General features: G+C 47.4%; 1 protein-coding gene, 1 long non-coding RNA gene and 1 other non-coding gene across 5 annotated transcripts; all 3 read left to right on the forward strand.

Moving 5' to 3' along the window:
* The first annotated feature begins 1,780 nt into the window (after nucleotides 1–1,780).
* LOC147356626 (uncharacterized) lies at nucleotides 1,781–4,130 on the forward strand. 2 transcript variants are annotated; one of them, XR_015143389.1, is made up of 2 exons: nucleotides 1,781–2,545; nucleotides 3,753–4,130. It is a non-coding gene; the product is annotated as an uncharacterized LOC147356626 (long non-coding RNA). The 2 variants fall into 2 exon arrangements; XR_015143388.1 differs by having other exon boundaries at nucleotides 2,184–2,545; nucleotides 3,746–4,130.
* Nucleotides 2,997–3,069, forward strand: TRNAR-CCG (transfer RNA arginine (anticodon CCG)). Its single transcript has one exon. It is a non-coding gene; the product is annotated as a tRNA-Arg (tRNA).
* A 3,691-nt stretch (nucleotides 4,131–7,821) lies between the features above and the next one.
* PGD (phosphogluconate dehydrogenase) lies at nucleotides 7,822–22,751 on the forward strand. 2 transcript variants are annotated; one of them, XM_086344447.1, is made up of 13 exons: nucleotides 7,950–8,075; nucleotides 8,667–8,742; nucleotides 9,433–9,612; nucleotides 11,150–11,215; nucleotides 12,060–12,178; nucleotides 14,171–14,240; nucleotides 16,336–16,470; nucleotides 18,285–18,474; nucleotides 20,872–21,002; nucleotides 21,260–21,393; nucleotides 21,761–21,860; nucleotides 22,005–22,127; nucleotides 22,222–22,751. In XM_086344447.1, the coding sequence occupies exons 1-13, from the start codon at nucleotides 8,068–8,070 to the stop codon at nucleotides 22,339–22,341; spliced, it is 1,452 nt and encodes a 483-aa protein (XP_086200573.1). In that variant the 5' UTR covers nucleotides 7,950–8,067; the 3' UTR covers nucleotides 22,342–22,751. The 2 variants fall into 2 exon arrangements, with proteins under 2 accessions (XP_086200574.1, XP_086200573.1); XM_086344448.1 differs by lacking the exon at nucleotides 16,336–16,470 and having other exon boundaries at nucleotides 7,822–8,075.
* The last annotated feature ends 85 nt before the right edge of the window (nucleotides 22,752–22,836 follow it).

A 22,836-nucleotide genomic window follows, 5' to 3' on the forward strand; every position in this document is an offset into this window, starting at 1 on the left:
TAACAGAAAAGAGAAATAGACAGCTGAAAAGTCACAAAATTCTCAACAAATTAGGACTAGAGAAATCCCTCAGCCTTATGAAAGGCAACTGTGAAAAACCTAAACTAACATACTTAACAGTGAAAAACTGCTTTCCCTCTAAGATGGGGAACAAGGCAAGTATGTTTCCTTTCACCACTTCAACATAGTCCTTGAGACTGTAGCCACTACAACAGACAAAGAAAAGAAAAGGTGTTCAGATATGAAAGAAGTAAAATTGTGTTTATTAAAAGATGAGATGCTTGCAGATGACAAAGTCTCCAGAAAGAAGATCAATGTACAAATATTAGTTGTGTTTCTTTGTATAAACAATCTGAAAATGAGATTAGAAAAATTTCATCCACAGTAAGAGCAAAAATTGTATTTGGAATACATCTAATGAAGGAAGCAAAGACTCTACACTCAGACTCCAAAACACTGCTGAAGCAAAGAAGATCTAAATCAAGGAGATGGCAACTCTTCCAAATAATCTATAGCTTCAGTACCCTCTCTGTAAAATCCTAGGGGCATTTCCGGTAGAAATCAACAAACTGACTAAAATTTATATGGAAATGGCAAATGACCTAGAATTAAAAACTGTTAAGGTCACAAAAACAAAAAACAAGAAAAGACCAGAAAGTGTCATAACCCAGAGAACGAAGACGACATGGTGACATAATGTTCTGGAGAAAGCAGAACAGGAGAAATGCGTTAGTGGGAAAATTGTACTTCTTTTTCAAAAATACTTGTTTATTTGTCTGCTCGGGATCTTAGTTGTGGCAAGAAGGATCTTTAGTTGCAGCTTTTGGGCTCTAGCTCCCTGACCAGGAATCGAACCTGGGCCTCCTGCATTGGGAATACCAAGTCTTAGTCACTGAACCACCAGGCAAGTCCCCAAATCGAACAAGGGAAGGGTCTGAATGGGGTTTTTTTTTTAACTCACTAAAGAAGATACGTGAATAGTTAATAAGCACTTGAAAATGTCTTCAACCTTATTAGTCATTAGGGAAATGCAAATTAAAACCACAAGGAGATACTACTTGACACCCACTAGGATGGCTGTAGTCACAAAGACAATATCAAGTGTTGGCAAGGATGTGGAGAAATTAGAAGCTTCATATTCTGTGGGAAATGGTAGTGCCACTTCAAAAATAGTTTAGCACTTCTTAAAAAGTCAAACATACACTTAGCATATAACCCAGCAATTTCACTCCCAAGCATCTACCAAAGTGAAAACATATGGCCACGCAATGATTTGTGCATGAATGTTCCAAACAGAATTATTTATTCTTTATTGCCCAAACTAGAAAAATCCAAATAGCCAACAGATAAAGGGATAAACAAATTATGCACAATGGAATATGGCTCAGCAATAAAAAGGGATGTACTACTCTGTAAATACAATAACATGGATAAGCCTCAAAAACATTATGCTAAGTGAGAGAAGCCAATCACAAAAATTACATATTATTCCATATTTCTAAGAATAAGCAAAACCATACAGACACTGGAGAAGGCAATGGCACCCCACTCCAGTACTCTTGCCTGGAAAATCCCATGGACGGGGGAGCCTGGAAGGCTGCAGTCCATGGGGTCGCTGAGGGTCGGACACGACTGAGTGACTTCACTTTCACTTTTCACTTTCATGCATTGGAGAAGAAAATGGCAACCCACTCCAGTGTTCTTGCCTGGAGAATCTCAGGGATGGGGGAGCCTGGTGGGCTGCTGTCTATGGGGTCGCACAGAGTCGGACACGACTGAAGTGACTTAGCAGCAGCAGCAGCAGACAGACATTAAGTAGATCACATGTTTCTGGGGCTGGGGAGGGAGCAGAGATGGACTACAAAGGCATTTTTGGGGTGTTGGAACTTCTGGGGGTGATGGAAGTGTTCTCAAAAGGATTGTGGTGATAGTTACACAACAGTGTAAATTAAGTAAAAATCATCCAACTGTACATTTTTATAATGGATGAATTGGCTTGCATATAAATTATACTTCAATAAATCTTTTTTTTTGAAGTACAGTACTATGAAGAAGTGATAATATCATTTTACAGTAGGTTGCCAATATGTCATTCAAGCCAGAACAATTGTGAGAAATGAAAGTGATTTCTGTGAAAACTACGTAAGAAAACAGGTGTGAAAAAGGACTGTCCCAGCCCGGCTGGCTTGAGTGGTGCCCCTTCTATAAAACTGTCATTCAGGGGCAACCGTTAGTGACCGTCTGTTATGTGCAGGGCACAGGACGGTGATAGAAACACACTTCGGAATGAGACAGACATGGTCCCTGTCCTCTTGGATGAACTGTAAGTGATGGAGATGGAATGAAGGCAGGCTGCGGCAAGCACTGCTCTCACAGGCACAAGGTGTCTAAGTCGTCCTGGGAAAAGAGAGGAACCCGTGAGCCAAGACTGCAAGGTGGCGGGAGGTAGCAAGGACAAGAGCAGGCCAAGCAGCAAGTCAGGCCCTTCTCTGGAACCAGAAAGTAACTCAGTGTCTGGAACACAGCCTAAGAGAAGAGGACAGAAGTGAGTGGTTGTCTCACACTGTTGTGTGTCGGGGCGGGGGTCGGGGGTAGGGGGGAAGATGGCAGTCCTTGCTGGAATTTGAAAGTAAAATTTATTACCTGGGCTGGAGATCTAGCAGAGAAAGGGCTGTGTTCACCTCCCTGGTTAGTGTGAAGGGCTTCCCTGGTGGTTCAGATGGTAAAGAATCTGCCTGCAGTACAGGAGACATGGGTCAGGAAGGTCTTCTGGAGGAGGGCATGGCTACCCACTCTAGTATTCTTGCCTGGAGAATTTGATGCAGAGGAGGCTGGTGGCCTACAGTCCATGGGGTTGCAGAGAATCGGTCATGACTAAGCAACTAAGTCGATCACATTGGTCAGCCCTGCGGACCAAGCTCAGACTAAGCGTATGTTCCAGACAATTGGGATCCTCTGGGGAGAAAAAAGCACTTTTAACAGGATGTACTGGGACTTCCCTGGTGGTCCAGTGGCTAAGACTCTGCACTCCGAATGCAGGGAGCCCAGGTTCAATCCCTGGGCAGGGAAATAGATCCCACATGCCACAACTAAGAGTTTGCATGCCCCAACTAAAGATCCTGTATGCCGCAGTGAAGGCAGACGATCCCATGTGCTGCAACTGAGACCCGGTGCACCCAATAAGTGAAATTAAAAGGGGGAGGGATGCTGGTGCATCCTAAAGGGTGCAGAACTGAGGTAATGATCATGGGGAAAAGGAGGAGATGCCTGGGATGATGTGTTTGGATTGGAAAAACAGATGTTGTGAAATGCATGGGCGTGTCATTGTCAAGTAGGAATATTTTCTACAGCAAACAATTCAAGTAACAGACCACTTTCTCACCAGATGGGTTTGATCTATGAGAGCATGGCAAGAAGCTGCGAAAGTGTTTTTCTACCCCTCCCCAGAAGCTTTCACAAGAAAGCTGAGAGCACTTTTTAAATTCAGTCCTATTTTCCACTGAGGTTTATGTCTCTCCTTTCTGAGACTTTCATAACAAAGGGAGAAACTAAGATGAGTTCTAAGTACCAGACGCAAGTCCAGTGGGCTTCATTTAACCCTAGAGCTTCCCTGTGAGATCCTGTCAATCCTGTTTCACACATGAGGAAACTGAGATTTGATAACTTGCCCAGTTGCACAGAAAGAACTGGAACTGGAGCCAGCCAAGGTCACTGTCACCAAAACCTATTGCTTTTCCTTCTCCAGCTTGCAGCCTCCAAGAAAGACATTTTGGATCATTCGAGAAGCCATCTGATCTGACTTCTGGGACAACAGGCCCCCAACCACTGAGGCTGTCTCCTGATTCCAGGTTTACTGAGCAGGTCTTGGAGAGCATCCAGTCCATCCCACCAGGTAGTTCTAATGTCTCACTGTGTGACTCAGCAAGTCTCGGCTCTCGGAGCCCCAATTTCCTCCTTCCCTAAAATATGAGTTGGGCTAGATCAGTGGTTCTCACACTTGTTGATGTCAGGACAACTTTACACTCTTAAAAATTCTTGAAGACACAACAAGGTCTTGTTTATGTAAGTTGTGTCTATTAATATTTACCATTAAAAAAAAAACCTTGGAATAACTATTTTCCAAAACAAAAGGAAATGTAGTGAGATGAGCGGTGTGTGTGTGCTCTGCTGTGTCTGACTCTTTTGTGACCCCCATGGACTGTAGCCCACCAGGCTCCTCTGTCCATGGGATTTCCCAGACAGAAAAACTGGAGTGGGTTGCCATTCTCTTCGCCAGGGGATCTTCCCAACTCAGGGATCACACCCCTGTCTCCTGCTGAGATGAGTGGTATTGTTTGACAGTTTTTTAAATCTAATGAGCACCCTGCTTCGTACAGCTTAAGACAGATGGATTCTCATATCTGTTTCTACATTTAATCTGGTCTGTGTTACACATGATGCAGCCCCTAGGGAAACTCCACAGTACACTTGTGAGAGAAAGAGAATGAAGAGGGCAAATAATACCAGGAAATAGCTTTGTCCCCACTTCCCTGGAAAGGGTCTCAAGGACTTCCAGAGGTCCTGATCACTCTGAGAATTCTTTCCTCCAGCACTCAGAATCTCCAGGGGGTCTTGACAAAATACACATTTCCTGGCCTATCCCAGACCTGTGGCCTCAGAATTCACTTTGAACAAGCTCCCTGTGGGACTTCTGTGGTGATCAAGTGGTTAAGAATCTTCCTTCCAATGCGGGGGATGCAGGTTCAATGCCTGGTTGGGAATTAAGATGCCACATGCCGTGGGGCAGCTAAGCCTGCAGCACTGCAACTAGAGAGAAGCCTGAACGCCGCAACAAAGATTTGATGAACCAATAAACACCACTGGAGTTTGCGGACACTGGGCTGAAAGAGCTTCAAGATTCTGACCAGCTGGTTCATCTAAAGCTACCAAATCCCCCGTTTGGGTAGAAGTGGGATTAAGGCTCGGGTCTCAGTGCAGGGTTCACTGTGGCAGTCAGCTTGCATGCTCTGGTTTGCCTGGCTTATCAGTTCATATCTCCCTAGTCACTTCCTTCCCATTCAGAGTAGCACTGAGGGCAGCTGGGCACCTTGTTATAGCTTTAAAATAAGTATGAGGCTTGCTTACAGCTATATTCTGCACCCATAGAAGCAAGAAGGGACCCATGGGCAGGGACTGCTCTTGCCCTCAGGAGGAAGTTCTGTGCTAAGCTTGGCCCCACCTAGATATCTATGCAGTGAGTCAACCACAGTCCATGAACGTTGTGCCTGCCAGGCAACAGGAGAGTAAAAAGAAAAACTGTACACTAAGAAGTATTACTGTAATAAGGCCTGGCCAGTGCAAAACAGGCAAATATGGAAGCAACTCAAGGGAAAAAAAACTGATACGAAGAATGTCTCTAGGGGAGGAACCCTCATATAGGATAGGGACATACAAGGTAAAGTGGGCTGTGATACCATTTTTAAATTTCAGAGTAAGATTCCACTATTGCATTAACAGAATTAACAGAAACATTGCATTAACAGAAACATTGTTTGTGTGATTTAACTGACACAGGACTTTCAACAGGCAAAAAAGGGCTATAGTGGGACTGTGCTAAGGTGGAAGTTGTAACAGTATCTGTTAAAACCTATGTTACAAATTAACCTGTGCAATTGGTGCCGGAAATAGCCTTGAATGGGTCACAACTGGGTCACTATCTAGCCGTTTACTGGCTGTGTGATTCTAGTAGTTAAGCAGCTGCTGAGCACTTACTGTGTGCAAAGCACTGTTAGGTGATGCCAAGCGTCCACAGAAAACAGAACAAAACTGTAAAAGATACCCGAGGAGCTAAGCTTCGTTCACCGGCACCTGCACAGGAGGCGGCAGGGTTCAGGGCCGAGAGTGAAGACGCCTCGTGCACCAGGGACAGCGCACGTGGGAGATGGCATTTAATGCCCTGAACGGCCCGTTCACCCTTACGTGGCTTCTCGACCTCCAAGCCAGGCCCCATCACAGCCCGGCAAGTACACCCCCACCTGCTCTCTGAGCCTGTTTCTTCACCTGTAAAAAGAGGCAACACGTCTCCTGCGGGGAGCGAGCTCCGCCCGTGGCAAAGGTCATGAGGAAGGAGGCTTGGCATACGCAAAGGCGGGATCAAGCCTCAGGAGTCTCCCTGGAAATTCTCGAGCATCTACCCCCAAAACCAGAGTCTGCCTACTTTATGCTTTCACCTACACCTCTGACGTTACGGGGGGCTGTCCCCCACTACCTCTCTCTGAAAAAAGAGTTAGCTTACAGCTCCAGTTAATAATTCCTGGGTGTGACAGTGTTTCAACCTACAAACTCCTTTGGAAATCCTCTAGCCTGCCTGAATAGGTTTTTCTGGCCACATGTGATTGTTCAGAGCCTCCCAACTGTGAGAGGCAGGAGATGTTCTAAACTGTCTAAACACAGATTCCTTTGAGTAGTTAAAAGATTGATTAGAAATTGTACTGGTGAAGGGTTTTTCACTTATTGAGCCAGTGTTTGCTGCTAAGTCTCCATACCCCTTACCTACTGTGTCCTTGGCAGTGTATTGATTGATATAATGGGTGTATAGAAATGTAAGTAGTAGCCTCAATGTTTGTAACCTTGGACCCTTGAGTTAATTCTTTTCTTGATTGAGCCCACCTCACCTTTGCTCTATAGGAGTGCAGCTTTGTCCAATGCTTTTCTGGAGGCTGGTGCCTGACTTTGGAATAATCACCTTTAGAGAAAGATAAGTTTCTTAAAATGTTAACAGGCCTCCTGACCAGAAGATGATGTAATTCACCTGAACTTTTGCATATGATAAGTTTGAAAGCCTGGCTTCGATTATGACCAGTAACTGCTGTCCCTGCATGATTCCACCCCTTCCCCCATTATCCTCTATGCACAACTTAAGGCATAAAAAACTATTTTGGAAAATAAAGTGCGGGCCTTGTTCACCGAAACTTGGTCTCCCCATGTCGTTCTTTCTTTCACCTTCTAGCTGAATTTTTCCTCTGAGGCGGGGAAGCTCGTCAAGCCTACTAATTTTGCCTGGGCTTCTAAGATCCGACCGGGGAGGCCTTAATGTCTCCTCTCCTTTGGGAGAACGGGAGGACGCCTGCGGCCTTCGTAGGTGACGTAAATTCCCTGCTTTGGAAGTTTATTCAGCCTCTTTTCTCCACTGAATTTCCTCACTGAGCTATCCTCATCCTATTACTCTTTATATCTTTGATAAAATATTTAAATAAATGGGTCGCCGACGCCGTCCCCGCTTCGAATACCCTGGATCAGCCGGGGCTGGACCCCCCACAGGGTCATGGTGAGGAGCAACGTTTCTTGGCACTCATCACACGTGTCTACAGACACGAATACACCTCCGGGGACTTCCCTGGTGCTCCAGTGGCTACGACTGCAGGGTCCGGGTTTGATGCCTGGTGGGGCAACTAAGATCCCCCATGCCACAACTGAGAGTTCTCATGATGCAACTAGAACTAAAAATCCCTTAAGCACAACTAAGAGCCAGGCGCAGCCAAATAAATAACAATTTAAAAAGGAAGGAATGCACCTCGGGCCCTGTCCAGGGTGGAGCAATTCCACGCATAATCCCCAGGGTACCCGCGGCGAAGGGAGGGAGTGATGGACACTTGAACAACAGGCGTCCAAGTGCCCGCTTCACTGGAAAGCGCGGCCCGACGTGAGCCACCACTCTTCCGGACCGAGGCTCGGAGCAGAACTCAGGCCCTACGTGTCCTTCGCCCGGGACCCGCGCCCACCGCCCGCGCCACGCCCCCGCGGGCGAGCAGGAGATGTCATCGATGTGCTCGGCGCTCTCCTGAACCAGCCCTAGGAATGGGCGGGCCTACTTTCCTCAGGTGGTCTAACAGGCGCCAGGCCGGACCAATGGCGTGTCATCAAGACTCCGCCCCGCCCTTCCGATTGGCCAGCGCTGGAAAGCCGCGGCCAGAGCCTCCGGGGGCGAGCCGGATCAGGACTCGGCCGGGATCATCCTCGCCATACGCTCCCTGCACTTCGGGTCTGCTTGCTCCAGCCGGGTCTGCCGCCGCCGCCGTCGCCGCCGCCATGGCCCAGTGAGTGACCCTGCGGGTGGCCAGGGAACTTTCCGGGGGCCGGCGCGGACACCGGAGCCGCCCCTGACGCCGCCTCGCCCCGGGGGTCTCCAGAGCCCGGCCTCGTGGCGCCCGGAGCCCGGGACCTCCAGAGAAGCCCCGGACCCCATGCCAACCCCGCGGCCTCGCCTTTCCTGGGACCCAGCCCCTCTGCCCCTCGCGGTGACGCGGGCGGATCCCGTTCCTAGTAAAGGAGAGAGAGGAGGGGACAGGCGTGGCCGAGGGCAGCTCGGGCCCCTGGACGGCCCGGCTGCAGAGACGGAAGGCCTCGGACGCGTCATCACCAGCTCGGCCGTAGCACAGAAGAGCCTGTGCCGGGAACCCCCTCCTTGTGCATGTGTCGTTGGTCCAGGAGAACTTGGAGACCCGCGAAGTGGTCGATGGGGGGTGGCCTGAAGGCTGCAACCCCAGGGTCTAAAGTGCAAAAGGGAGGAGTGGGCTAGAGGAAAGTTAAGATGAGTTGTTAATTGTATCAAAAGCTAGAAAACTCATGAGTTGTGATGAATTAAGTACAACTGACAAGTTTCCTTTGTTCCTCTTCCCCTCTTTCAGAGCTGACATTGCCCTGATTGGACTGGCTGTCATGGGCCAGAACTTAATTTTGAACATGAATGACCATGGCTTTGTGGTAAGTGGGGAGGGGCACACTCTTCCTTTAGGGGTCCTCGGTGCCTTAGCCTGAGTGCTGGGGACTGTTCTGATTTGGAAGATCCCTTGTAACCTGGAATGTGGTTCTCTTTCTGTTTGCTCTGTTGCTGCTTAACATTTTTGCAAGAGAGAGAAGCCCCGCTTTACATGTGGGGGTGGGAGGCCCACTTTACAGTCCTCTCAGGAAGGAGTCCTGCTGAACAGACCCACCCATTCTGCAAGGTGGCCTTGAGTAAACCCGCCCCTCTTCTGAGGCGGAGAAATCCCTCCGAAAGTGTAGATCTCAACTTTATTGCCTAATGGGATCTGGAGGAAAGTTCGGGTGTGAGTACTACACCCGAGTACATACAAGAATTACATACAAGAATTATCAGTGACAAAAGGTAACATCTGGAACTAGCCAGTTCCCAGATTTAAGTCCTAACCAAATAGTGACAGGCTCTGGCCCAATATGTTACGGCCAGTTGACCTTTGCTTATATTCAGTCCTTTGCTTTTTTATCCTATAATTAACTTTATGGTGATCCATCAGCACTTGGGTGGAGAAAAGTTAGAATCAGGGTCCTCCCTTCCCAAAACCTTGGGCTGTATAGAAACCCGTTGTTCCTTGATCCTCAGTCTGAAGGTCTTCTGTGTCCTAGGTCTCCTAATCAGGCCCTTTGTCCTTCTAGGTCTGTGCTTTTAATAGGACAGTCTCCAAAGTTGATGACTTCTTGGCCAACGAGGCGAAGGGCACCAAGGTGCTTGGTGCTCACTCCTTGGAGGAAATGGCGTCCAAGCTGAAGAAGCCACGGCGGATCATCCTCCTTGTGAAGGCCGGTCAGGCCGTTGATGATTTCATTGAGAAACTGGTGAGGCCAGCTCTCTCCCAGCTACCACTCATCTGACAGGACTTCCTTTAGCTGTTTCACTGCTTTTTGGTTAAGACCTTTTGTCCCTTTTCAGTTTCTAGATGCAGTCTGCTCACTCCTGACAAAACTGCTGCTTTAATGACTCAGTGGTGGTTAACTTGATTGGCACTAATTAAGTAACAGTGTATCCTTGGGTGGTGATAATTCTTTGTATATAAAATTCTGAGGCCACCAAGAGACATGTCAGTAAGAATTCATTATCAACCAGAATAGAAATATCAGTAATCTCAGTGAAGTCTATCTTTGATGTTCAAAAAAAGCTTCCAGTTCTGGGACTTCCCTAGAGGTCCAGTGGTTAAGACTCCACTATGCCTCTGTTGAAAAATGACCTAGAAAAGAACAACGTTGTGATAAATGACACACCAGATTTTTTGTGTAGTAAGATGTCAGGCTGCCCAGGACTAGTTTGGATGGAATGAACTGGAAAATTGCAGAGTACTCTTCACTGTGTGTGTATGAGAGAGTCTGACTCTTAGGGAACCCCTGGACTGTAACCCACCAGGCTCCTCTGTCCATGGAATTCTCCAGGCAAGAATACTGAAGTGGGTAGCAATTCCCTTCTCCAGGGAATCTTCCTGACCTAGGGATCGAACGTGGGTCTCCTGCATTGGAGGTAGATTCTTTACCATTTGAGCCACCATGGAAGTCCACTCTTCAGCACAGGACAGTATTAAGTAATGTAAACTGGAGCCTTGTGCGGGGAGGTTGAATAATGAATCTCCCTTGTGGGGGGAGATTGAATGATAAAGCCAGCTTAGTTGGTGAGCCATAGGAAGATATTCTTGTTCAATGCCTGGTCTTTTCCTGCCATCTTCAAATGGTGGTGATCAAATAATTTATTCATATACCAAACCATTAGATATTTACTGGACCCACTTTCTGTTCCAGGCAGAGATTTTATAGATCTTTTAAAACTAATCCAATCTAGGAATATAAATCCTAGATACGTGGTACCCATTGGACATAGAAAATTTTCCAAGTAGGATTTGTTTGTTGTAAAAATCTTAGTTAAAAAGAATTACTTCAGTTGTGGAGAGTTCTGATTGGGTTTGCTTGCTAGCCCTAAGCTTAAATAGGGTTTCCCTGGCCTAGTGGCCAGACAGCAAAGAATCTGCCAGCAGTGTGCAAGACCCAGGTTCTCTCTCTAGGTTGGGAAGATCCCCCAGAAAAGGAAATGGCAAACTGCTCCAGTATTCTTGCCTGGAGAATTCGATGCACGGAGGAGCCTGGTGGGCTACAGTCCAAGGGTTTGAAAAAGAGTCAGACATGACTGAGTGATTGACACTTTGACTTTCAACTCTAGCCTCAGAGAGGATTGTTGAAGATTAAACTTTTTACACACAGACACACACACAGACACACACACTTTCAGGCTTTCAGGTTTATTTGGGATAAATTCTTGTTTGTTTTAGCTGGTCAAGGTATATTCATTTTTGTCTTTCATTTCTTTGCCTTAATGCTGGTGTCTGGTTAACAGGTACCTTTGCTAGACATTGGTGATATCATCATTGATGGAGGAAATTCTGAATACAGGGATACCATGGTGAGTGTTTCTCAGTCCACATTCTTCCAGGTTCTGGGAACATTTTAGAAAAAAAGCAGCAGTGCTGCGCATGTGACGGAAGAGTGGACATCCTGTGGTGCTGATTCTTTGGGGACTGGCCATCAAGACGTGCTTGATGGATGAGGTTCTCACTGGTCACACATGGAACTCAGAAGGATGACTGCTGCTTAGACTCAGCAAGCTGGGCGTTTATGCTCATGTCCCTTTCTCTTCACCAATCCGTGATACATCTTTGGGCAGTGTGGGTGAGGGCCACTGCTCTAATGGGTTCATGTGCTGGGAAAGTCCCGGTACAATCTAAGTGCCGAGTGGCCATAAGTCATGCTTGTATTAAACCACCTCTTCGTTGAGTCTTATTGTACAAGGTCTGTAAGGTGAGAATGTATGTTTGGCTTTATTATTTCCCTTTGGGTTGGTTTGGTTTAGTTGCTAAGTTGTGTCTGACTCTTGCAACTCCATGGACTGTAGCCTACCAGGCTCCTCTGTCCATGGGGATTCTCTAGGCAAGAATACTGGAGTTGGTTGCCAGTTACTTCTTCGGGGATCTTCCCGACCCAGGAATCGAATCTGGGTCTCCTGCATTGCAGGCAGATTCTTTACCAACTGAGCTACGAGGGAAGCCCTCCCTTTGGGTAGCTATCTTAAACATCCATGGATTTTTTTTTTTAAGTTCCCAAACTGAGGGAATTAAATATCTTGAATGGCCAGGTTATTCTTGGATTCTTGGGTCACTGAAGTCAAATGTGGAATGTCCATACCTGTCTCATATGGTGGGAGAAACTGATTTTAGGAAACATGATGAAATTCTTTTTCTTTCCTGTAGAGACGGTGTCGAGACCTCAAGGAGAAGGGCATCTTGTTTGTGGGGAGCGGAGTTAGCGGTGGAGAGGACGGGGCCCGATATGGCCCGTCGCTTATGCCGGGAGGGAACAAGGAGGCCTGGTGAGTACTGCAGGCACCACCTGCATGGGCACAGGGAGCCTGGACCTAGAGATCGGTGGGTGGAGGCCAGCCCTGCCACCCACTGTCCTCTGTGCAGTCTGAGTGATGGCGATGGGAGATGCTGGACATAGTCTTTTATGTTTTGTTGCTTTGATGTAATGTGTGTACCTGTTTCTCTTTTCCTTTTTCTCTCTGTTATTTCCTCCAGTACCGATAATGGAAGTTCTAAGTAGGCTTCAAGGGTTCAGAGGCTTTAAGAAGGCAGCTCAGATAATGCACTGTCTGGACTTAGGAGTAAGGTTTGCCTCTTCAGCTCAGATATGTATAGTTAATCACTGTGAATAATGGCAGTCAGATGAGGCCTCTTCCGTTCCCTGGAAACCAGGTAGAGAATTTTTACTTAACTGAGGAAGAAACAAATTTTACATTGCCCACCGTGCTGTGTGTAAGAGGACGGGTAGTCGGCCGGAAGGGAGGTGCTCTGGTGATGATGTAACAGGTGGGCTGTATGAGACACAGGGGTTGGGGTGATAAGCTGGGTAGAGGATTAAAATGAAAAGATGCAAGTAATTAGTTGTATGTAACTTAGACTGAGGGAAACACCACTGCTGAGGCTGCAGGAAAAGAGAAAGCCAGATAGAGGACAATAGATAGAGCAGAAGAGAAAGAAATAGAAAAGGAAGGATCCCTGTGAGGGAGACATGGACAGGCAATGTACTTTTTTGAATGAGTTTGGTTTCCAAATATTGTAGACTTACATTAGGCAATAAAGTAAGGCGTGATCAGGGACTTCCCTGGCAGTCTTACGGTTAAGACTCTGAGCTTCTATTGTAGGGTGCATGGGTTTAGTCCCTGATTGGGGAGCTAGGATCCCACATGCATTGAGGCTTAGACAAAAAAAGTTTAAAAAAAAGAAGAATTTATTAAAAAAGGAGTGATCAAATCCAGTCCCCAGAGATGAGGGGTTTATTGGGAAAGATTATTCTTTTAATTACTCCCCTAATGATTAGTTAGTTAATTCATTCGCTCAGTCATGTCCCACTCTTTGGGACCCCGTGGACTGCAGCACACCAGGCTTCCTTGTCCATCACCAACTCCCAGAGCTTGTTCACTCACGTCCATCGAGTCAGTGATGCCATCTAACCATCTCATCCTCTGTCACCCCCTTCTCCTCCTGCCTTCAGTCTTTCCCTAATGATTCTCTTGAATGTGTTAAAATCTAGAGGCAGAGGCCTTCCTGCTCTTATAAGCTTAAAAAGAGTTACCTTGGGTACTGCCCAGTGAAGGCTGTTAGAACTGCAGACGGTACACACGAAAGTGCTATACATACATTCATGAGTGCTCCAGTTCCCGTGGATACATTTTCCTGACTGGCCCGTCAGGAGCAGAAATGGTACTTTTACCTGAAAAAGTGAGTCAAGTTCAGGGAAGCTCTAAAGGGTTAAAGTGGAGCTGCCTCAGCCCCTCATCCTATGCAGCCCCATCAGGTTTCATGTCTTCACCGAATCCCTTTTGTGAAGTAGCCTGTATTGGTTAGCAGTGAGAACAGAAGGAAAAGGTGTCAGGAGGTACAGGAGGCATGCAAGGAATGCAGAGCAGCTGCTTTTTCTCCGAACGGTAAGGAATACAGCTCTTGGAAGTGCTTCCGGTTCTGTCTGTCCAGGATCCTGCCATCAGTGATAACATCATTCCAGACAGTAGAAGGCTCTGTGGGAACGGTGGGGATCGCTGTGTTTTCTGAGATGCACAGAAGTTTCTCCTGGGGCCTTGCTGACCCTTCTGCCCAGGCTTTTTGTCTCCTATCTCAAATCAGATAGTCCGCAGCCTCTGACTGGCTTACCTTGAGGACTTAGTTTATTCATGACTTTTTCGAGGGCACTCCCACCTTCCATTAGAAAGGAAAAATTGGGTGGGAGGGGCCGTCCTTGAGAACTTAAGGAGCCCTCAGCCCTTCTGTTCTTGGCAGCTGAACCACGCGCTTCCCTCCCACAGGCCCCACATCAAGGCCATCTTCCAAGGCATCGCCGCCAAAGTGGGGACAGGAGAACCCTGCTGTGACTGGGTAGGTTCTGGGCCCCGCTCGAGCCAGTTGGCACCACGGGCACAGGGTGCAGAGGATCGCTGCAGGCCCGGTGGTTTGCTTTGTCACATGAGTGCCTCAGTCTCTTAAGACACTAGCATAGCTGGTGTCTAAAACGTGTCTCTTGTACATTCCTTGTATCTTAATATTCATAACTGGAGGTTGATATTAAAAGCAGCCCTTCTCAATTCATCTAAAATATGGATTCCTTAAAAAAGTATCAGGAAAGAAAAGGTGAACTAAGATTTTTTAGTCATATTACTTCATGGCTAAAGAAAGAATGCCAAGGGAGTTTCCTGGTGGTCCAGTGGTTAGGACTTCACAATCTCATTGCCATGGCCTGGGTTCAGTCCCTGGTTAGGGAACTAAGATCCCACAAGCTGCACAGCTGGAAAAAAAAGAATGTCAGAATCAAATGTGGAGTTTGCTCCTGGGATTGGTACTCTGTGCTAGATTAGCACAGAAAAGCTGCAGCTTTTTGCCCTCACTGAATGTGACAGAGGCCAAGGCTAATACTTCCCCTTCCTATATTTTGTGTTATGAATAAAATACATTGTCTCTTGTTACAGCCTCAGTCCATCCCATCAATGAACAGAGCACTGGGCTGGGGACACCTGAGTTGTCATGCTGGCTCCCCACTAACTAGAACTGTGACATTAGATGGTCACTGTGTCCCCTGGGCTTCAGTCACTGTTTTCCCCTGGGCTTCAGTCACTGTCTTCCATGGGCTTCAGTCACTGTCCCCTGGGCTTCAGTCACTGTCTTCCATGGGCTTCAGTGTTCTCATTTGTCAAATATGGGGGTTGGGCTGGGTGACCTCCAAGATTGCTTTAGCTCCTAATCCCCTGGAATTTTATTCTACGTGCCATTTTTATTGATGTTTTGTTTTACATGAGATAAAAGGCAGGGATGAAACAAGGACTCAAGGACACAGGGAAGGAGGGGCCCTCCCCATGCCTGGGCCTGACAGGGCCTGGTGACCAAGCTGCCCTCACACTTTAACCCGTGGTCACTGAGGTCAGTCAGAAACCCTTGTGTCAAGAGGGGCTGGTGCTGTGACTCAGAGGACTGAGTAAGTTCCTCACAAGTATGGAGGACTGGGAAGGGAGTTTGTTCCTTGAATAAATTGCTATAGTAAAAATGAAGGCACAGTGGCAGTAACTTTTTTTTAGATACATTTAGGACGTAACCATGGAGAAAGTAACAGTACTTGCCTGTGTATCTTGATCAACTCTCATTGATTTTCCATAGCCCCAAGCCTTCCCCTTAGGTTATTGAAAAAACTGGTCTAGACACTAAAAGCGGGCCCCCCTTAGTTCAGTACTGAAGTTACAGGAAGGAAGGGGTGAAGCAAGGTGTTATTAGCCATATAATTTCACGGCCGAAGAAAGTGTCAAAACCAGGAGGGGGTAGGTCAGCAGTGGAAAGGTGGGCGGAAGCCTCTGTGTAAGGGTGACCTGGGACAGCATTCCTCCCGGCTGTGCAGCTGCGGGGACACTGCTTGGGCCACCAGCACCATCCACGGGCAGGCACGTCCCGTCCTGGAGATGGCAGCACCTGACGTGCAGTCTGATGCCCCGTCACCCTCCCTGTCCAGACTCGATGCCCTCCAGCCAGTTTTCAGGTACTCTGACTTCCCCTGTGGCTTATCCACAGGGACAGAGGAGGGTGTCACTTGGACTAACACTGGTCACCACACAAAGTTAAATTTCTCATCATAAATTCACAGACTGGTATTGTGGTTTTATAACCTTGCTGGCTTTATTATACATCAGTACCTTGTCCACTCTGGCACCCTGGCGAGAACACATTTCTGGGCTTACATGGTTGAGGGCCAGACCTTGTATCTGAGGTCTCCTTACCCCTCAGTGGCCATTACAACTACAGAACATTTCTGTATTGTTTAAAGTACAAGTGGTTTAATTGGCCAGCTTCTTTTCCCCTTGCAGTTGAAAATACTATAGATACTTCTTCATTTTTTTTGTCTGGGGAGGGAGCCTGGCCAAAGGATGGGACATGGGCTCCTCCGGTGTGCTTTGTGGCCCCCTGAAGGCCTCCTGGCTTGTGGTTCTCACAGGTTGGGGACGAGGGTGCGGGACACTTTGTGAAGATGGTGCACAACGGCATAGAGTACGGGGACATGCAGCTCATCTGTGAGGCCTACCACCTGATGAGGGACGTCCTGTGCATGGGGCACGCTGAGATGGCCAAGGTGAGCCTGGGCAGGGGCGGGGCAGGAGTGCTGCGTGCTCGGTCGTGTCTGACTCTGTGACCCCATGGACTGAAGCCCACCAGGCTCCTGTCCATGGGGATTCTCCAGGCAAGAATACTTGAGTGGGTTGCCACTGGCTTCTCCAGGGGATCTTCCCGACCCAGGGGTCTAATCCACGTCTCCTGCATTGGCAGGTGGGTTTTTTTTTACCACCAGCACCACCTGGGAAGCCCCAAGGTGGGTGGCAGTAAGTCTTGCTCACTGTTTTTCCCTTGGTCATCCTGGTGGCCTGGCTGGACTCAGCCTCATCCCAGGGCTGCTCTCAGTAACAGGATCACAAGATGTGACAGGCGGACACTCAGCCAGGGACAGTGTTTTAGGCCAGTGTCACTCAACTGCAGGGTCCCTCATGGGAGGAGCAACAGAAGCCCGTTTTTCTGATCAAGGTGGGACTGGCTGACAGTTAATCAAAAAGCTAGAGATGGAAACAAGCATTTCCGCCAACATTTTATTATGAAAGTGTTCAAACATACAACACAACGGAAAGAACTTGAGTGATCACTTACACACACAACCTAGACTGTGCCATTGACATTTTACTGTGTTAAGTACTTGCTTTATTATCTGTCCATCCCTCTATTAGTTTTATGTTATATAAATAAATATATTTATTTTATATATATTTGAAATATATACTTCAAAGTAAACTGCAGATGTTAGTACTCTTTAGATACTTCAGCATCATTAAATAGGCAAACATTTATTTTTTGGCCGTATAACAGGTGGGATCTTAGTTCCCTGGCCAGTGGAAGTCTTAACTGCTGGCCTGCCGATGCAGTCCCCTATTCTGAGCTTCCACTGCACAGGCCATGGGTTCCATCCCTGGTTGGAGAACTAAGACCCTACATGCCTTTCAGTGCAGTCCCCCAAAAAGAAAATACAGGAAGGTATGTTCAAAAGTTCACCCACCCGTCATTGTATGAGCGGTCCTTTTAAGTGTGGCCGTGCTGATCGGCATCTGTCAGCCTTCTCATCTGGAGCTCGTCCTTCCAGTTATTTCCAGTGGAACATGATTGACAGATGCTTACTTGCAAGGTATACAGTGCAGAGTCCTTCCAGATTCTCTACTTTTCCTCCTAATTTTTATTTTATTTTATTTTTTTTATTTTTATTTTTACTTTTCCTCCTAATTTTTAAATGTGTCATCCTCATTTACCTTGTTTTACTGACTTTTCTTTATTGTTCTTTCAAAAACAATGACTTAGTTTTCATAGAAACATTACTTTTTTGTGTGTGTTCATATTTAATTGGTTTACATAATATGAGTCCCTGGATTATATGCCAGGCACTCTTCTATGTTGGGGATGTATTAGTGGAAAAAACAAAGTCCTGCCCTCATGGATCTTGAGAGGACAGACAATAATGACTGATTATAAAAAGCTAGTTCATGATCATTATTGTAAAGAAAAGTAAAGGGATGTAAGAGGCTGCTCTCCAGATTGACTGCTGGAGAAAGGTGACTGTAGGGAGACCCATGCGAGGTGAGGGTACACCCGGCTCAGGGAAGCACAGTCTGGTGATCAGAAGACCAGCATCAACAGGCTGCAATCAGATGCAGCTGACTCTTAGCATAAAACTTAGCTGGTGGGAGAAGTGTTGGGGTGTCCTGGAGAGGAGCCAGTTAGCTTCAGGTGTTGAGCAGGTTGTGAGCAGCCGTCAGTATTGACAGGGGAGAAGGATGAGTCCATTAGGGGAGTGTCTCCTACATAACCCTGGTTTCTCTCACATTGCTTTCTTTCATGCCTTGCACACAGGCCTTTGAGGAATGGAATAAGACAGAGCTGGACTCATTCCTGATTGAAATCACAGCCAATATTCTCAAGTTCCAAGATGCTGATGGCAAACACCTGCTGCCAAAGATCCGGGACAGCGCGGGGCAGAAGGGCACCGGGAAGTGGACCGCCATCTCCGCCCTGGAGTACGGCGTGCCCGTCACCCTCATCGGTAACGCTCAGCTTTTGACTGAACCCCTGTCTCGGTTTTGATCCTGGCATCCTTCTGGAGTGTTAGTGTAGCCCTGCCCCTGAGAGCAGGCCTTCCAGAGCGCCTGTTCAACACTAGTTGGCTTTCCAAGTGCGGTCTGCTCTTTCTGCATTTGCATAAGGTTACAGTGTGAGAGAGGCTGAAGCTGCCTTTGAATCTCTTCTTTGTAATCCTTCTGCCAGTCATGTGAGCTTTAAGATGAATTCCAGAATCACTATCTGTCTTTTGCAGTTTGACTTTGAGGAGTTTTTTTTTTTGGCTACACTGCTCAGCTTGTGGATCTTAGTTCCCTGACCAGGGACAGAAGCTGGGGCCCTGCAGTGAAAGCACTGAGTCCTAATCACTGGACTGCCGGGGAATTCCCTGGATCATTTTAACATTAGTGATTTAATTATAGTCAGTGACTTAAGGTCTTTTTAATAGGAAAGGTAACTGTAATGGAATTTTTCATACGACAGTTCACACAATAATAAAAGCTTAGGTACTCAACACTATTTTGCTAAGTTTTTTTCTCAGTTATCTAGTAAAATATTACTTATGTGTTTCTAGTCCTTTAATATTTCTTTCCTAAGTTCTTAGAAGAGTACTGCTGTCCTGAAGTTGTCTTATATCCTTCCCACCCTTGTTTTTTTATCTTAATGAGCTAAACATCAAACTCAAAAAGATGTAGAGAGACGGAAATAATCAGCAGAGATAAAAATACTAAGAGGATTAACAGAACAGCATGATGGTTCTTTAAGAATAAAATAGGGACTTCCGCTGCAGGGGGCACAGGTTCAATCCCTGGTTGGGGAACTAAGATCCCTCATGCCTTTCTATGTGACAAAAAAACAGATAAAAAAGAATAAAATAGATACACCTGGCAAGATTGAAAAGAAGAATGAAGGCAGGCTCTGGCCTGTTTACTGACAGGCTGTTCATTGCTCCTGGCAGAGTGGTTCCCCAGCACTGTTGGCTCTTCCAGACACCGGTTGCCTTTCCCTCCTAATCTCCCACTTTGGTTTCGTGGTTAATTACGCTTCACTGTTCACATTGAACAGGGTGGTTGCTGGCCTGGTGAGGAGGGAAGCAGTTAGTCCAGCTCTACAGAGAAGGATGTGGACTGCTATTTAGCTAATCTGAATACCATCCGGGGGCGGGCCACAGGACCAGTAACTGGGAGCAGTTCGTGCAACATTGACTCAAATATATGAGTATTAGAGCCCTCAAGAGAGTCCTACTCGGATGTTTCAGAGACTTTGTCCCTTCCTAGTGGACGGCAGGCAGGCTTCCTCCTGGCCAGGTGCCATTCTTGCTTGCTGAACTAATGGGGAAGCGAGTCTTCTGTCTAATCTTTAAGCAACCCTGCGGTTACACCGCGCTTGCCTTCTTGTGCCTTTGTCTTTCGAAGCCTTTACCCAGGACTGCTAAGTCATCGTGTGTGTGCAGGAGCCCAGAGAGGCGGACGGGGCCAGGGAGACACCCACTCTCAAGGCTATGGCCAGAATCCTTTCCTCAAGACTGAGTCCCCTGTTAGTTCCTAAAGGTTTTACTTCATTTTGTCTGTTGGGAAAAATGGTCAATTATTCTAATTTTGCAAATTGTCAATTGGGTGACTATAAGTGATGATTTTTAAGATACCAAATGGTCTTAATATTAAAATACTATACTGAGGGACTTCCCTGGAGGTCCAGTGGTTAATACTCTGCAGTTCCACTGCAGGCACTGTGGGTTCGATCCCCAGTCAGGGAACAAAGATCCTCTATGCTACCTGCCTCACCAAAAAGATAAAGTACTATATTGAAATTTTTTTACTCAAATGAAATAAAACTGTTAAACTGCAACGATGATCATGGATATACTGAAAATTAAACTGTAAGAATTAGAAAATGTAATTTTATGAAGGGTGAAGTCTGTGTTACTTCTGAATGTACTGGTTGTTTCAAAGTTGTGGGTATTAGTGCTTAAAAGAAAACAAATTGAGTTGTTGGTGAGCATTTAAAAATTAAAGTCCTCCCAGCTGAAACAGAAATTTTACTGTTGGACCAACACCGAGTTCATTCTTAATAATAGTGATTTTTGCTGCTTCATTTTTCCCCTTAAAGCACCCCCTTTGAATTTCATGGTGGTCTTTGTGGTTGAATACCCGCGTTTATGTGGAAGACTGACTTGGACTTTTCATTTTCAGATTAACTGTTTCGAGCTTCTTATGAAAGTTTGTTTTAACTCTGGTGGCCTAAGGTTGAGACTTTCAGCTCTTTGTAAAACTGAAGTCGTGCTCCCCTCCTGCTCCCCTCACCCACTCCGGCTCGAGCGCTCCTCCTCGGGTTCTGTGTGTGCACATTGGTGACACATTATCTACCCCCTCCCCCCACACAGGAGAAGCCGTCTTCGCGAGATGCTTATCATCTCTGAAGGATGAGAGGATCCAAGCCAGCAAAAAGCTGAAGGGGCCTCAGAATGTCCCGTTTGAAGGAGATAAGAAATCATTCCTGGAGGACATTCGAAAGGTGTGCGGGCCCTGTCAGGGGTGGGTGGGGGAGGGGGCTGCTTCCGGAGAGCATCCTGAGGCCACATGGAGGGGGGACAGTCCAGCCGTGCCCTTTGATCGGATCTGCAGCCTGTCCTAAACTGTAGACCTTGCACTGCTGGGGGTGGGGATGAGGAAGTAGGATCTGTGCTGCTGGGGGGAATGGGGAGCGGGCAGGGAAGATAGGGCATCCGTGTGCTGACTGCAGTTCTGATGAGTCTTGGTGTCCATCTTCAGGCCCTCTATGCCTCCAAGATCATCTCTTACGCTCAGGGCTTCATGCTGCTAAGACAGGCAGCCACTGAATTTGGCTGGACCCTCAACTATGGTGGCATCGCCCTGATGTGGAGGGGGGGCTGCATCATCAGGAGGTGAGTGCTGGTGGGGGAACCAGGGGCTCAGGCGCTCTCAGGAGGGCTTTCCTGGAGCTGCGCACGGAGTCCTCTCGCTGGCCACCAGGCAGCTTTAAGTGTCACCTCACCTTCCTGTGTGTCAGTTACTTGAGTGTTCACACTGCCCCGTCTAAAGTGCTTCCGTGCGCACAGTCATGCCCTCTGCCCAGGCCTCTTGTGACCTGGGCTTCGGTGTTCCTGGTCCGTACAGCAAGCTTTGGGGGTGGGGTCGGGAGGACAGGTGCCTTGGTAGCTCGCTGGGGTTTCTGTTACTTCCCCTCCTTTCTACCAGGCTATCAGCCTGCTACCTGAGATTCATCGACTTTCTCTCTCATGGTTATTTCAGTGTATTCCTGGGAAAGATAAAAGATGCGTTTGATCGAAACCCAGGACTTCAGAATCTATTGCTGGATGACTTCTTTAAGTCAGCTGTGGAAAACTGCCAGGTGTGTAGCCCAGAGCTGGGTGGTACGGGAATTCCATCTCTGGGTTTTGCTCTGAGGGGCATCTGCTCTTGCACGCACACCTGAAAGTCTGTTGTCTTTTCTGAGAGCTAGTCACTAGTCTCTGGCTTTGCTTTTCTGGCTCAGGACTCCTGGCGGCGGGCCATCAGTACTGGTGTCCAGGCAGGCATTCCCATGCCCTGCTTCACCACTGCTCTCTCTTTCTACGATGGGTACAGACACGAGATGCTGCCAGCCAACCTCATCCAGGTAAGCTTTAGGGTGGGTGGTGAACATCCACCTGGGTGGTGCCCGGAGTCCCGTGCCTGCCTCTGTCCTAACCAGCCTGTCCCTTATTCCCCAGGCTCAGCGCGACTACTTTGGGGCGCATACCTACGAACTCTTGGCCAAGCCGGGCCAGTTCATCCACACCAACTGGACGGGCCACGGGGGCAGTGTGTCCTCGTCGTCGTACAACGCCTGATGGGCTTCTTTTCCAAGCCACAGCTCCGCAGACCGGGACATTCCATTTGCCACACAGCACTGCTTACATGGCCCTCTGCCCTACTTTCTGCTCAGATCTTTTAAAATATCATGTGTCGTAAGAGACTCCTCTGAAGAGTTGGCCCGAATCTCTATGTGTCAAGTAGTTCGGAGAGAACCAGCACGCCCTCTGCCCTCACCTCTTGGGACGGAGCAGGAGTGGAGTGTGTGCGAGACAGTGTGAGCCAGCTCCCCGAGGCAGCGTTCCCCGCGTGTCCTGTGGCTGAGGGAGGCAGCGGCTCTCATCAAGGTGGGGAACGGTTTTGTAGAGTTTGATCAAACTGGAACCTTTGTATCACACACCTGAACTCCCTTTCCTTTTACTTAATAAAAGAAAAACAAAAAATCATATTTATGCTTTTTCTCCAGATTCTTTAAGTAGTCTTACCTCATCCACACTGAGCTACAGCCTCACTGGCAGAAAGATGTGCACCCG

The sequence above is a fragment of the Bos grunniens genome, chromosome 16 (genome assembly GCF_055505025.1).
Source record: "Bos grunniens cultivar Pamir isolate PY7600 chromosome 16, Bosgru_T2T1.0, whole genome shotgun sequence".
NCBI classification, from domain to species: domain Eukaryota; kingdom Metazoa; phylum Chordata; class Mammalia; order Artiodactyla; family Bovidae; genus Bos; species Bos grunniens.

Bases quoted from the DNA above. Each gene is read 5' to 3' on its own strand.
- PGD (XM_086344448.1), top strand. From the start codon at position 7,837: ATGGGCGGGCCTACTTTCCTCAGGTGGTCTAACAGGCGCCAGGCCGGA. The intron at 14,241-18,284 runs GTAGGTTCTGGG...CCTTGCACACAG, and splicing joins GAGAACCCTGCTGTGACTGG to GCCTTTGAGGAATGGAATAA. The intron at 21,394-21,760 runs GTGAGTGCTGGT...TGGTTATTTCAG, and splicing joins GGGGGCTGCATCATCAGGAG to TGTATTCCTGGGAAAGATAA.